Raw genomic sequence first — 14,726 nt, forward strand, 5'->3', positions numbered from 1 at the left:
ATCTACAAAACACCTATGAACATCTCACAAAGCACTTATACTATATGGAGAACGATGGGAAATACTTTTCCCCTTTAGATGACTGGAAATTCCACAGAATGAGTTTATATTCATTGTAATCCCTGATGTGTTTTCTCCACTCATCCTCATGATTTCCAGAGATTTAACAGATCTGAGAAGGAAGACTCGGTACTTCTTGCTACTAGTTCTACACATTTCCCACTAGATCTTTCCCTTTGTTTCTCTTAAATTTAAGAGAATAAAAATTCCTTCCTCTATTCTGAAATCCCTTAGGACTTTCTCATTTTGAAAGACTGTGATTTCATATTGCTAGTTATTGGGTTTTGTTTGTTTTTTAACTCAACACAGTCTTCCCCTGGAGGGCATGCATTTCAGTTTTACAGAAATGCAGTAAACTGTAATAAGTTATTTACAAGCACCTAGTTTATTTAATCTTACATGGAAGCCATTTGCTTTTAGAAAACAATGAAAATAAATCTTTAAGCAAAATATGCTATTTGGAAGCCTTGCTGTGATGATGCACTTTTTTTTAGAAATGAGGCACTGGAGAACGAGTTGTGCTGAAATTAACTCAAGGGTCAGCTTGTCTGGATGAGCATAACTTTGGTTGAGATTTTTCTTCCCCTATAAAAGGTTTTCAAAGCACCAATTAATTACAAAAAGCATGCATATTTGTTCTCACAGTGAGTTAAATGTTGAGAGAGCTAGCAAATCATACATTGCATTCCCCAAAGCATTTGATTAGATTTTTAGAAAACAAACCAACTGAAAGGGAAAATAAAGCTGGAGAAGTGGCTGTTCCCTGCTCGGGCCAGCAGGGCAGCCACTGTTAGCAGATGCCATGGGCAGGGCAGCAGGATCTGCTAGGAAGTCAGTCCCCACCTTTCCTTTCCAGATAACTACGAGTTGGAGCGACCCTTGATCTATAATTGAGGATGACCTTGATCTATAATTGAGGATGAATGAAAGAGACAAGTGAAATGTCTGCTTGCCTGGATAAGGACCACCCAAGGGGACAAATAAAGCTCTCCTGGTATTGCCCCAAACTCAGAGCCCCAGCTAAAAGAGGTGTTCTATCCCAGCAGAAGGATAATCAAGGGGAATGCTGCAAGGTCAGGATCGACTCCACACCAGAGCCACTACAACACTGACGATGGCTTAATGGTACATGAGTCTCCAAAAAGAAAAAGTGTATTTTCGATGCAGAATTTAAGAAGAGTGGAAGATCGCAAGAACACAGCCTTACTGCTGAGTTTCCAACATATTTCATACATTGTGAAGTATCAATACGATCTCTTCTCCCAACACGTACTGAATACCCATGAGATACTATTAGTGTTTAAAATCCGAGCTTATGAACGTACAAACTTAATTCTCAGTACTTTTATATTAAATTCAAAGGCTATATACAATATTCTTCAGAAAAATTCCTAATTCCAAAACACCATGGACAGAAGGGACAGTAAGCTATTAGAAAATATTTTAATATCATATAATCTTTAAGAAATCACCATAATTACCATGATTAATTTATAATTATACTCCCTGCTCACAAAAGGGCATCTACCCTTGAGGAACAGATAATTTTTCATAATTATTTGCCACTCTGTCGCATCAGGGGTTAGGCATATAACCCATATACATTTTTAAAGAACCATGGTTTTTCCTCAAAACCACAAGTCCATAAATGCCTCCAAACATTTACCAGTCAGTAGGGCTACCACATATTCTGCCCAGATTGACACTGTACAACCTGAGTGTCTGTTGCCCAGAACCAGGTGCAGTGCACAACCTGTACGCAGTACCTGAGAGCCCTGGGTCAGCAGCCTGCAGCCAGAGAACCCGATGCTTGCTTCATGTCACAGGCCAAGGTCAGCCAGAGGACAGGTCCTATCTGGGTGGTGGATCTCCATGAAATAGCTCCACCCTCAGGTGGTGGGGAAGGGGTACGGACATAAAACAAGAATTATTCCTAAATACTTGCTGGTCACTTAAAACTCAATGGCACTTTTATATGAGCAAAAGTTTTCAGACTCGGTTTTCTGGCCGAGTTTACCTTGAATTTTGCTGGCCCAGCATTTTATTTCCTGATATTAGCTATCTGATTATATTCTTTCTTTTCCTGACCTAAACTAATATTGTGTTTTCATGTAGCTCTTAAGACACTTTCCAAATCTGACTGCCAAAGACAGCACAGTGGTACCTCGGTGTGGTGCGTATCAGCCCATCTGTAAAGCACTTTGGGATGAAAGGTGTTCCATTTAAAATGTCACTATTATTGACAAAGATAAAACTGAAAAAAAAAGTGAACAGATGACTCAATTATTTTTAAAGGAAGCACTAACCGTTAATCAGAAAATATTGCAATGAATTACCTATCAGCATCAAGTATACAAGATTCAGTTCTGGAATACAACTACATTTTTGCATCCATCACAGTAATTAGTCCTTAACAGTTATACTTAAAATGTAAATCTTTAATAAACTCCAAAACAATTTTTGAGATTTCATTTTGTATTCTACTGATTATGAGTTGCAAATGGAGGCTGATGGGCCCCCAGAGTGTGATCTGTAGGCTGTCACATCATCTCAGTCTTGGGGCGATCACAGCTCCATGGAGGGGAGAAGGCACTTGTCTTCCAGGAGGTCTCATCAGGCCAGGCCAGGCCCGACCACACGACAGCACCCTCAGCTCTCAAGCCAGAGGCTGGAGCCTACCAGGGACTCATCTGATGCCCCTCACTCACCAGGGACACTAGGAGTTACCTACAGCACCACGAAACTCAGAATATATTCCAGGAGCTTTTGCCGGTTGCACTGAGGTAGAAAAGTGTTGCTGAGTTCTAAAACAGACACTCTCTTTTGTTTGGTCTCTTTGAAAACCTAGAGAGAAAAAATTTAGATTAAATTAAAGACAAACAGGAAAAAAAGGAGTATTTCCATCACCTAGACTCCAAATGGCAGTAAGGTACATAGAACTGTTCCCTGGTTTTAAGTAAATGTACACGTGTGTGTGTGAGTATGGGGTGGGCAGGTTGTGACTGCAGGTGTGGTGTTTTTATAGATGGAGTTCAACCAGTGGACTATCCTTTAAAATCTGTGTTAGTATAAAGTCATAAATAGTCCCTTATAAAGGTCACTAGTACCTACATGGAACTCATATCCCACATGATCCATTGAGGTAAAGGATACCTGAGGATACTTCCAGCAATACTGGTAAAAACATAAGAAGGTAACTGAAAGTTGCATGGTGTAATTAATATCCCTGCTAAAGCTGTAACAGCATCTTGAGACACACTGGCATCTGTTACATATAACCAGTTTTGGAATAAAGATGAAAACCAAGAAAATGCTGGAACATTCTATTTGAACATATCTGTACTGATGGGTCTTGACTTCAACATGCCACTTTCCATCCCAAGCCCCAGAAACACCGTCATGATTAATCTAGGAGAAACTGCTCCTCTCAAGGTCCATCCCAGCACGAAGGTGGCTCAAAATGGCTGGATCTAAACCGAGCACAGAAGTTAACACAAGCTTTCATTCCACATGCAGTGGACACTTACCCCAATATCCTTAAACATTTTCACAGCATTCTTCACAAGGCAATATGTGGCACTCTCAGCTATAGAGAAAGAATAAGACCCTGTCAAATACTGAGGCCCAGGAAGCACAAACACCCCAATACCCATGGCAAGACAGTGTGGGAGGCTATGAAGCCAGTGAGAGCAAGTCAGCAGACAGGCTCAAGCTCCGTTTCAGCTACTGGCAACCTCTGAGATCTCAAATGATTTGCTGTTTCCTTAAGCCTACTTTATCATCCTTCAAGGAAAAAAGAGAAGGAAAGAGGGATAAGGAAAGAGAGAAAAAGACAGACAGAATGAAGACAAGAAGGAGATATGCCTAAAACATCCTTCTCTAAGAGGTGCTTTGGAACATCAGATGAGACAGCATGTAGAAATTCCCGTAAAGGACACAGTGATGCATAGATGAGTCCTACATCCACGGAACCAGAAAGAGCTCAGGTCTAGCGGTCAGAAAAAAAAAACTCTGAATGCAGGTGTGCCCATTAACTAGCTATGTGATCTGGGATAGTTTCCTCGTCTATAAGATGGGGTTATTCTACCTTCAGACATCTGTCTAGAGCTCTCTATATACAGGGGGAGTGGGGGAGTGGGGGAGGGAGGGAGGGAGGGAGGGAGGGAGGGAGAGAGAGAGAGAGAGAGAGAGAGAGAGAGATCTCAACAGATATCTAGAGATAGATCCTTCTGGCTCTAAAAGTCATTAATTCAAAGTAGCTATCGTCCTAAACCATAACTGTATAAAATGTTACTCCCACCCTCATCACGCCTCATACATAACAGATAATACCGAGCACTGCTGGCCAGGATGTGGAACAACCAAAACACAACCTGTTGTGGGAATACAAATCAGCAGGTCGCTGAGGAACCATTTGGCAGCATCTACTAAAGCCGGATATGCTCCGCCCTGTGGTGAGGCATTTCTACTCCCATACAGCCCAATGTAAATAAGTGCACGTGTTCCCCCACAGACATTCAAATTAACCTCATAGCAGCACTATTCATAGTAGCTGTGAACCACAAACAACCCAAACATCAATGATGAATATGAATAAATTAAATGTGGTCAATATTTATAAAGAATAAAATTGCAAAGCAACAAGAATAACCAACACAGTAACATGTATGAATATCACTTAAAATGTTAAGTGAAAAAAGCTAGACATACAAAGTGAATGATACAATTATATACTCTTCTGACATACCAAAACAGGTAACAGTAGTAATCTCTGGAGTTAGAGGTCCAGATAATTTTGCATTTTTTCCCCAATTGTCTCCAATCAGCAGATTCCTATATTCATAAAAGGCACAGCTTTTAGAAGAAGCTATAAGAGTGGCATACATACCGTACACTGCAACACTTCTTTCTGTTCTGGTGATCAGGTACTTGTGCAGCTTCTGCAGATACTCAGGCTCTGGGACAGGGCTGCTGAAGTTGTGAATGAAGATGGCAGCAGAGCTGTAAGCCTCCAGCAGAGGCCCCAGGAGGTTCTGCAAGAATGTGATGAACTGCTGGTGCTCCTTGGATTGGCTCACCTGGGAGGGCAGAGATCAAGTCATAGAGAAGGGACAGGAAACGAAGAACTTCCTCAGAGGACCAATGCTCGAGAAGACGGCCTCTCAGTATGACCACACAGAAGCAGCCTACTGATCCAAGCACACACAATCTGTTAGAAATGACTGCTAGTATTGAAATGTGTTCTTCATTGTAATCATTGACTTTTACAGTATTTGAGGTTTGCATTCATTGAACAGCTTCTAGAAGAAATTGTTGTCCTTGAATGACATAATGATGACATATTATCATCACTGAACATAGTTGGGCCCAAGGCTGGACCCTCTAGGGTCTGAAGCCTAGCTGGACAGTCACTCAAGTGTGCAAAAGGCCACGTGGCAAGACCACAAAGATCATCTCAGTCCTTCCCCGCCCTTACTTCCTGCCACTGCCACATGGCCTTTGGCCTACAGTTCAGCACAGTGGGGATGGATGGTGGGGGGGATGGATGGTGGTGGGGATGGGTGCCTTGTGGCGGCATGGGGGGGGCACTTACTATACCCACCAAAACACGCACATCCATATAAGCCCCTCTGGAGTATCAAAGCAAGATCACTGCCCAATCCTGAAACTAACAATACCCCAAATAGAAAAAAGGGCATCTCCAGAAGCTATACCTCCTGATGTGTGTGTGTGTGTATAAATTAGGGGTGTTACCCCACTACAAAAAAGAGTAATCCACTTAGGGTATTCAGAAAAGATGGGCCAGTATCACTAATTTCTAAAATTACAAATTAGACAAAATTAATTTTTCTAAATCAGGGACAATCCATCTTTTAAAAATCCAAATTTTCTCTGTGATAGGAACTGTTTTAATTCAAGGCAAAGAGCTCGATGTATGAAATTCTGGGATGGATGGCAAAAGTGACTCACAGAGAACAACCAGGCCAAGGGTAGCTGAATACTAATTTCTCTGCCACTCCTGGTCTGGTGTTGCCTTGCTTTGGTGATAACTGAACAAAAAGCCTGCCCCTTTAGGAGTGAATGCAGGTGTAAGCTGGTTTACACCTGTGCGTTCTGGTGAAAGGATCATGAAAGGTATCCTCTACTACACGCATCTTTCTGAATTTTCAGACTCTGTTTCCTTTTCCATTTACCTATACCCAAACTGAACAACGTATGGTATTGATTGATTCAGCTCAAAAGTTTGAGTGTCTTTACTAGACAGAAAGTTCTGCAACGGGCCTGTGGGTGCTGTGGATATACATAAGTCAGCAGACTTCCCGGTTATGAGAACTCATTAACTAGGGGTGACATGAACCTCAGCACAGCACTGCGAGGGCCACCAGAACTCCCCACCCAAGTACCTTCAGGCAGCAATCCCGCTGCTCCTCCCCGAAATCACTGTCTTCATCTTCCTCATCGCTTCTCCAAGACAGAGGCTCGGGAAGCTTCTCATCCCACTGCTGCTCGGCAAGACCAGGACTCACATCTTCCTGCTCATCTTGCTATGCGAAGGAGAGGACCAAGAGTGAACAAATACGCACAACATCCCCCCAGCCGGGCCCCAGACAAGGCAGCCCCCTCTCATTCCCTTCCCTGCTCTTCTCTGTTTGGCCATTCACAGCACCAACCTGATTCCCTTCCCAGAGTCAAAATCACTCAGGTGACAGGAGGGCAGGAAAGACAGGATGTGGGGGCAGGGGGTGGGGGAGATGTCCACAGGACAGATCAAATAAAAACGCCTTCACCTCTTCTCTTCTGGTATCTCCTTTCCCAGGCCATACCCTCTATACTACGTCTACCAAAATTAACATAAAATCTCCAAAGAGAAAAATGCTGATGTGTAAATTACAAGCACACTGATATTAAAACATCTCATCGTGGAATGCAAACCTCTGGATGCCATAGAATCAAGTCAAGATATGTTTTAGACTTAACCCAGTTACACGAAAGAACTAAAATCTGAAATAACCGCAGAAGACATTTATTCTCCCTGTTCTTATTTTTCTCTTTTTTCTTCATCTGGACTTAACTATACATCACATGTAATTATTGGTTAAAATAATGGGTCATAATATTGGTTACAATAATTGGTAGAAAATATAAGGAAATGAAGAGCAAGAAACTAAATAAAGGAAAGCTATTCCTCTTACCTCTGCCACTGTAAGAATGCCATATTGGATAAACCTTCCTACTGTCTCATGGCAAATTTGGTAAAATGTCTGACAGGGCTGAAAATAAAAGGCATTTAAATTTAAATGTCACTGTCCTATACTTGCTTTTTAAAAGACAGAAAGCATGGTACAAGGCAACTGCTAAATGTTTCCATATCATCATCTGCCTCACTCCACCGGGCAAGCCCGGACATTCCTGATGCCCACCCCCTCACAGATGCACGGGCACGGGCAAAGCCGACCAGAGACCTCGCCCCTGACCGGAGGAGCGCCCAAAGCGGCACCGCCGGGTAGCAAGGCCTCAGGAGGGCCACTTGTCAGACCCTAGCACCTCTTGTGTTTGCTCTGTAAGACGGTTTCGCTTAAAAGCTGTCTTACAGCAAATACTGCACATAAAGGTGGTGGATGGGAACACAATATTCAAATAACTCAAAAAGACCCAGGAAAAGGACAAGGTCAAGTGTGGGAGTCCTATCTACCCTATCCCTTCCCATCCTGCCTCCCAAAGTTCACACAAAACAGATTCCCTGACAGGGCCATCAAAATACCATGCGCAAAGACCGCTGTGGAGGAGGGCTATGCTGGGAATGCATGGACTCATTAATGTTCCAGACACACACTCACAAAAGTAGAAGAGAGTATTAGAATTTAAATATGAATTCTATTTGTTGATTTTGAGGGAAAAAAATCTCTCTCCTGCTTAACACATATGCCTCCTTATAAATGTCTAAAAGTGTCTGAATATGTAACACATATGCTCGTTAGCACTGTAGGCCTTACTTTCCCATTTGCAAAATGAGAAGGGGTTAAGCAGATTAAAGTCAGAAACAGTCTTAAAATTTTTCTTCTATGTTTATATCATCCACAAGTGGGTATTTTACTTACTTAAAAACCTCTGACCCAGTGCCTTATACCCAAAAAGAGCTCAGTAACTTTGTATCTGACCAATGGAGAACACTGGGCAATAACTGTGTCCTATCATGTCTCATAGCTGCATGAAAGGTTCACCTGAGCAGTGACCCTGATTGCAACCAAGAAAGTAAACAACACTTTGGTTTGGTGATCACTGAGACCCAGGAGTGAAATGTAAAGCTTCAATAATGTATGACAAATTCTCTAAGAGAAAAAACAAAGGTTGTTTTTATTAAGAAAAAGAGAACAGGCAATACTGAAGAGTCTTCACTTACCAGAGATATGGTGCCCTCATTAGAGAGAAGATAGCACAGGCTGGTGGCCTTCCGCACCAGCTGCTCTTGGCTGACCAGGCTCGGGGATGAACCCATAGGCCCTCCAGAGCCCCTCTTGTTCAGAACTGCATAAAGGCTGCAGGCTGAGGAAATGAAAACATCATGAAGCTAGCAACCTTGGAGCTCCAAGAAAAACTTCAGAGAACTTGGATCATCCTAACAGGCTGTTAATGCATCAGAAATAATTACTTGTATTCACTAGAGAAATTTAGGTAAATCCCCCAAGATTCATGTCTCATAATTCCATGTGATCCCAACTCCAAACACCGTCCTCGGGGGCCTCAGTACCCTCTGCTATCCTTCTCCTCTGTTCCCTCTTGACCACAAATGACCACCCCCCTCCTCCACTCACACCACCATTTATATGTCATGGCTCCTTAGATTTCCAGCTCCTGGATAGCAAGATGCTGCTCCTCAGTAACAAGTGTGATATTAGGCACACAATAATTCAATACTTACTTAATAAATGTAAAAATAAGCTATAAACAGTGATAAAGATTACATTTTTCTTTGAAAACTGAAAATATAGCAACACATTCCCTCAAGCAAGGGGTTATCTAAATTAAAGGGCACATCATTATGTGTTTTAGGCCCTTTTATTTTCCATGAAAATATACAGGACAGGACATACCTATGATGGCTTCCATGATAAAAACATGAAGTACCCCATTGCTGTAGAAGTTGAGTTCAAAGACAGATGGGACAGTTGTGCTGGGAGTAATAAAAAACTCATCATTCCTGCTGGTGTGGGTGATTGTGACACAATTTCCCAGCAGCTGTATGGCATGCATGACTACATCTTCTGAATTTCCCGAGAACCCCAGGTCAAAATCACGAGCCAGGACTTCCTCTTTCATCACAAAGAAGTCCTCCACCAATGTGGAAAAATCAATTCCCTAGAGAAACAGACAGAAATGGTCTCATGAGAGTGGAAAACCTACTTCCCAAAGGGCCAAGGAGACATTCCAGGGACTTTTTCTCTGGTCTTTGCTTTCCTGCAGCTTGCTGGCACATACAGGAAAGGGGCCAAAAAAACCAATGTAAACAAAGTGAGAAAACTGGTTAAAAAGTTGATTACCCCACCACCAGGAATGACAGGATATTCTACAACCAGAGAACATTCTAGCTACAACACATGATACGGGCAGGTAAGATCACAAAAGGAAGAAAAAGTCACCTGAAGGTAATATATATATATAATATATATATTATATATATATTAAGTCTCTGAAGGTTTTTTTTCCCATGTAGAGTTATTCCTTCTTCCATCAGGTTTAAGGTTTAACTCCTGTGGACAGGGTCCTTAGTTTATTTCACCAGGAATGGGCCAAATCTATCAGTGAATATGTATTTAAGACAGCTGATGAAGCATTCTCACACTTTCTACCTAACTGTGGATAGTGCAGACATACCTGCCTGTGTCTGTAGAGAAGCAGGCAGGCCACGATGTGTGTTGACATAATGGCACAGGATTTGCTGGCAGCTGGAAAGCAAACACAAAGCTTAGTTGCACTTTTTAAAAATACAACTGAAACTTTTTAAGGTACCTAAATCTTAAATAGGAGCATCTAAAACTATTAAAATCCTCTACCACATTTCCCATAACTATAATTTAGCACAGAAAGTTACAACAATATACCAAGTTCTTGCCAATGAAACCTCATTAGAGACGACTATTCATCATAAAAAACAATTCAGGCTAAGATAGGTCCACCTTTGAAACAGGCCAAAGGAATTTCGTTACTGAATGACCAAGAGACACCTTTAAGGAAATACCAAGACCCAAAGTCTAAGCCTGTTCTAGGCACTCTGTAGAATATTCCATTTTTGTTTCTTGACTTGTTCTGGTTACTGTCCGCTTTACCTCCCTCTAGCAGGTGTTTGCCACATTAAAATAAAGGTGTGGGGGTGGGGGTGGATTTTAAGTCAGAAAGTCTGAGCTCAAATCCTAACTTCTACTCTGACTAATTTCATGACTTGGGGGAAATTGTTTAAATTCCCAGGCCTCAGCTTCCTCATTGTCAAATGAGAATACTACCTAGTTCATTGGGCCATAGGAGGATGAACCCATTGTAATGGGTACTCAGTAGATTTTCATTTCCTTTTTTCAACCTGGCTCAGAGGCAGGTCAGAGGTAGGGAGGAAGGAAACAGAAATACATTTAAGAATGACTATAGTCCATAACCTAATTCTCTGAAATTGGTAGAAAATCAGATTCATATAGATCTAAAATGAGAATGCCTATGAAATAATCTGAAATAAGGAAACATTTGTGAGTTTTATGAAATGATAATAAATTCATGAATACTTCACTCTCAGTTAATGGTATCTCTGATGTTTAAAAAATAGAAAAATACCAACTGCCACATTTATAGTCATTAAAAAGAATGTCTATAAAGAATTTTTGAAAACACAAGTAAATATTTGTGTTATAAATGGAAAACAGCACAATACAAAACTGTAAAAAATAACTTTAGAGACTAGACAGCAATACCCCTGATTATTTAGGTAGTGGGTTTTATCTCTATTCTCTAACTTTTCAACATTAAGGAAGTTTTTAGCATCCAGAATTTAAGCAGGGAGGGACAACCAGATATGCTTAAGAAAGAACACTGGCCGAGCGCAGAGCAGGCGTGGCGCAGCGAGAGGCGGTGGGGAGGCCTCCGCGGCAGTGCCAGGAGGAGGTGCGGAGTCTGCTCTGAGCCGCCGCTGGGGGATCGCGCACAGGGGCAGAGGGAGGTCTCCGCTCTGTTGGGTGCCAAGGGGCCAAGCTGCGCCACAGGGCTTAAAGCAGCCTCTCCAACATGACGCAACGCTGCAATCTGGAACTTCAGGAAGGCTAATTCTGCACTCAACTCACTCCACTCTGTGTCACTCCCACCTGCATTATGTGTGTACAACTATCCCACCAACAAGAGCATAAGCTCTTTAAGCGCAGACCCATAAATTATTCAGTTTGAATTCCCCACAGCTAAAACAAAGCTTCACATATAATAGCCCCTCAATATTTGCTGACGACAATCATGACGTCAGAGGGGAAAGGGACATGCAACTAGAAACCTAGATGCCATCCACAAGTTAGTTCAAAGAAACAAACTCTGGAGCAAAAGCGGCAACAAAGCATTCTGACAATACTACTTTTTAAAAAGTGTTATGAACTAGCATAGAAGCACCTATTAATTATCGAGCACCATCTGAGATGTTTTACTCAGTTACCTCAAATCCCCACAGCACCACATTTTCCCCAATAACTCACCTACACCTCCTGTGCATTAGGTGATAGGGCGAGAAGTGGAACCTAACTACACAGAGTCCATTTTGGAATCTGCTCCATGCTGGATCTGAACAGCAGAACCGAAGAGTGTGGGATTCACTTACTGAAGAGAATGTGCTCAGCCAGACTGGAAATGAGTCTTCTTCGGGTGGATCCATCTGTGGCATTCCAGGACTCATTAATGGATGTGTCTGTACCTTCATCAGCATTGTCACTAGGTCTGAAAAGTTTTTTTTTTTTTAATTACACTTCTCCAATCCCACTCTTTTACAAAGCAAATTAACTGCATGGAACTAAGGTATAAATGTATTAGACATTTTAAATTACTACATATTCTAAATTTAAACTATAAGCAGATTATTATATGAGTTGTTTTCCTCTATAAAATACTTTATCATGTTTAATACTCCCTCTTGTCCAAAATACATTATTTTGTTATGACTAAACAATCTATTGGTACATCACTTCCAAAATCCACTGGCCAAAAAAAAAAATACATAAAGGAAGATACCCTGTTTTAAAACATTTCTGAAAATTTGACACTTGAATACATTAAATGAAGGGCTTTATATTCAATTTCTCTAAGTTACGAGTTCAATTTGAATTCTGGAAAATCCACATAGGAAAACTCTTTTATACATCGTACTATGTATAATATGTACAACCTAAGCTATTACCAAAAAGAACCCAGTTCAGTGAAAAGAATAAGTCAAATAACAACTCCTATATGATTCACAAAATCAAAAAGTTTGTGAAAATATTTGCATTATATGCTAATAATCAAAGACCTCCAAACGAATATGAAAACACATCACTTCAATATCCTTTATCAAACCAAGAGAAAAGTTACTTAAATGAGGAGATGAAAATAAGAGCATGCACATTCTTAATAAAGTTAATTTAACCTATTTTTCTATGCAATATAAAAAATAATAGATATTTGATAGTTTTAGTATAAAAATTTCCACAAATCTTACCTAGAGGGAAGTATAGCTGGTAACAATGCTTGCTCCAGAGAAAGTGGAGCAGACACAGGCTTCTGACTTTGACTTTCTAAATATTCCTGGAGAAAAGAAATATAACACAATCATTTACTCTCATTGTCTCACCTACATAAACATATATAAAATATAATTTGATCTTCAAAAAGTGAAAAGGCAGTTTATAAAATGAGCCATGCTACAGAGCCTGAGAAATACTTTCTATATCCTTAACTATCTTTGAAATTCCAGAATGACTCAAAGAATGTTGTCAAGCATGAAATCTAAGAACTAAAGATACAAAGAACAGGATGATGCTTAAGCAAAATCATTTAATAATTAAAGAAAAAAATAACTTTTCTCACATCTTCATGAAATTATTTGACATTCCCAGTATTATTCTTAGTGTTAATCCACACCACGACGCTTTTTAAAGGAAATCTGACAACCTGAGGGTCACATAATCTTCAAATGAACCTGCCTCCCAAAGCAAATTATAACAAGACAGAGAAGCTGTGCTAAGTTTTAAAATAGGAAGTGGTAAGAATTGACAAGGCTCCTAAAAGTGGAAAGCACCTAAGGCCACAAAGCATCTAGCACAGCAGTCAGAATCTTTTAAGGTAAAACCAAGAAATGGAGCAGTAGTAGGACCTCTGCTCCTTTTCCCTGGGCTCCCAACTCCCTCACCCATCTTTTTCTTCTCCTTTACTAATTCAAAAATTTTAGGAATTTAAACTGCTAGGGCCTCAAGCCATCTTCTTGAGGATGGCACTACCCTTTGGAATACGTGTGTACTGGATTCCACCCAGTAGGACAGAGCATCACCCGAGACTGTCAACTTCACCAGAATTTAGGGGTCATTATTTGGAAAGATTTCCCCTAAAGGCAATTTTAAAACATATTATAAAACACTAATATATTTTATAAACCAACATGCAAAATTCTCGAATTTTTTTTTAAAAAGGCAATAAATGTTGAACACTGTATCTCCCAAAAATAGACATTTACTGTCCTTTGTTAACTTTGGCATACTTTGGTGGAAAAATTTAGGAAACACCATCTTGACATAGTCCTCATTTTACGAGAAGAAACTGAGGCCCAACATCACATAGACAGGAGGCAAAGGTGGCGGAACTAGAGCCCAGCTCTTCTGAGCAGCTACACCAAGTCTTCAGCACAACTTCACTCTAACACTTACCTTTAAGGAAAACGGTTGTGCAAAATCCACTCTGACACACCCATAGTTTTTTCGTAACATTCTGATAACACCTCTAGCCACACTCCAAAGGCTTTCATTCTTCTTAGGTTTTCCCTAAATTCCAGTTTTGAAAGAATAGCATGGTAAGAAATAAAGCTAACACATATATAAACATTCTGTTAGCTAAAGAATAAAATTTAGTTTTTTCTATAAAACTATAAATAAATAAAAGTTTAGAAACTGGGGGTTCATGTTAAAAAGACAACAATAAATATAGAAGGAAAATACATACTCATTGACTGAGACCTGTCAGAAAATGTGGAGCATTCAACGATGCTAAAAGATGTAATCATGTCTTTGGGAGAGGTAATGTGGTCAATGAAAAACAAAACATTTAACACTGATTCATTTAGTACATCATTTACATCATTTACAAAAATACAGCGGCAAACTTTTTTAAGGGTAAAAATGACACAACAGGCTGAAAACTGCTGTGTAGCTCTCACATAAAAATAAGTTGTCAAAGAGGCCACTTATTTGAGGTCTGATGATCACTGGAGTCCAAATGCTAAGATGGGGCAATTGAATGCCAAGTCCAGTCCCACAGTGACTGTTAGGCTGATTATTCACTTAATAAGCCTTTACTAAAGTAAGGCACAATGACGGCCGTATAATGGACACAGAACTCAGACATGACCTCATTAGACAGTCAGGGTGAGTAGAAGGCACATTCAAGATAGATGTATACAAGCA

The 14,726-nt window shown here is 40.4% G+C and overlaps 1 protein-coding gene across 11 annotated transcripts in view; it reads right to left on the reverse strand.

The window, feature by feature from the left end:
* Positions 1–961: 961 nt before the first annotated feature.
* The window catches only part of GPAM (glycerol-3-phosphate acyltransferase, mitochondrial), a 55,316-nt gene continuing 41,551 nt past the window's right edge, over positions 962–14,726 (reverse strand). For 10 of the 11 annotated variants that reach the window (XM_036898433.2, XM_036898431.2, XM_057506323.1 and 7 more), the window contains 11 exons: positions 13,974–14,087; positions 12,773–12,858; positions 11,900–12,015; positions 9,934–10,004; positions 9,153–9,417; positions 8,462–8,604; positions 7,254–7,331; positions 6,465–6,605; positions 4,949–5,138; positions 3,588–3,646; positions 962–2,904 (listed from right to left, as the gene is read on the reverse strand). In XM_036898433.2, the coding sequence (XP_036754328.2) occupies positions 2,788–2,904; positions 3,588–3,646; positions 4,949–5,138; positions 6,465–6,605; positions 7,254–7,331; positions 8,462–8,604; positions 9,153–9,417; positions 9,934–10,004; positions 11,900–12,015; positions 12,773–12,858; positions 13,974–14,087 (1,380 nt within the window). In that variant the 3' untranslated portion in view covers positions 962–2,787. The remainder of the gene's footprint in view (positions 2,905–3,587; positions 3,647–4,948; positions 5,139–6,464; positions 6,606–7,253; positions 7,332–8,461; positions 8,605–9,152; positions 9,418–9,933; positions 10,005–11,899; positions 12,016–12,772; positions 12,859–13,973; positions 14,088–14,726) is intronic. The other variant, XM_057506318.1, reaches the window with a different exon arrangement.

Source organism: Manis pentadactyla, chromosome 8 (assembly GCF_030020395.1).
Source record: "Manis pentadactyla isolate mManPen7 chromosome 8, mManPen7.hap1, whole genome shotgun sequence".
NCBI lineage: Eukaryota > Metazoa > Chordata > Mammalia > Pholidota > Manidae > Manis > Manis pentadactyla.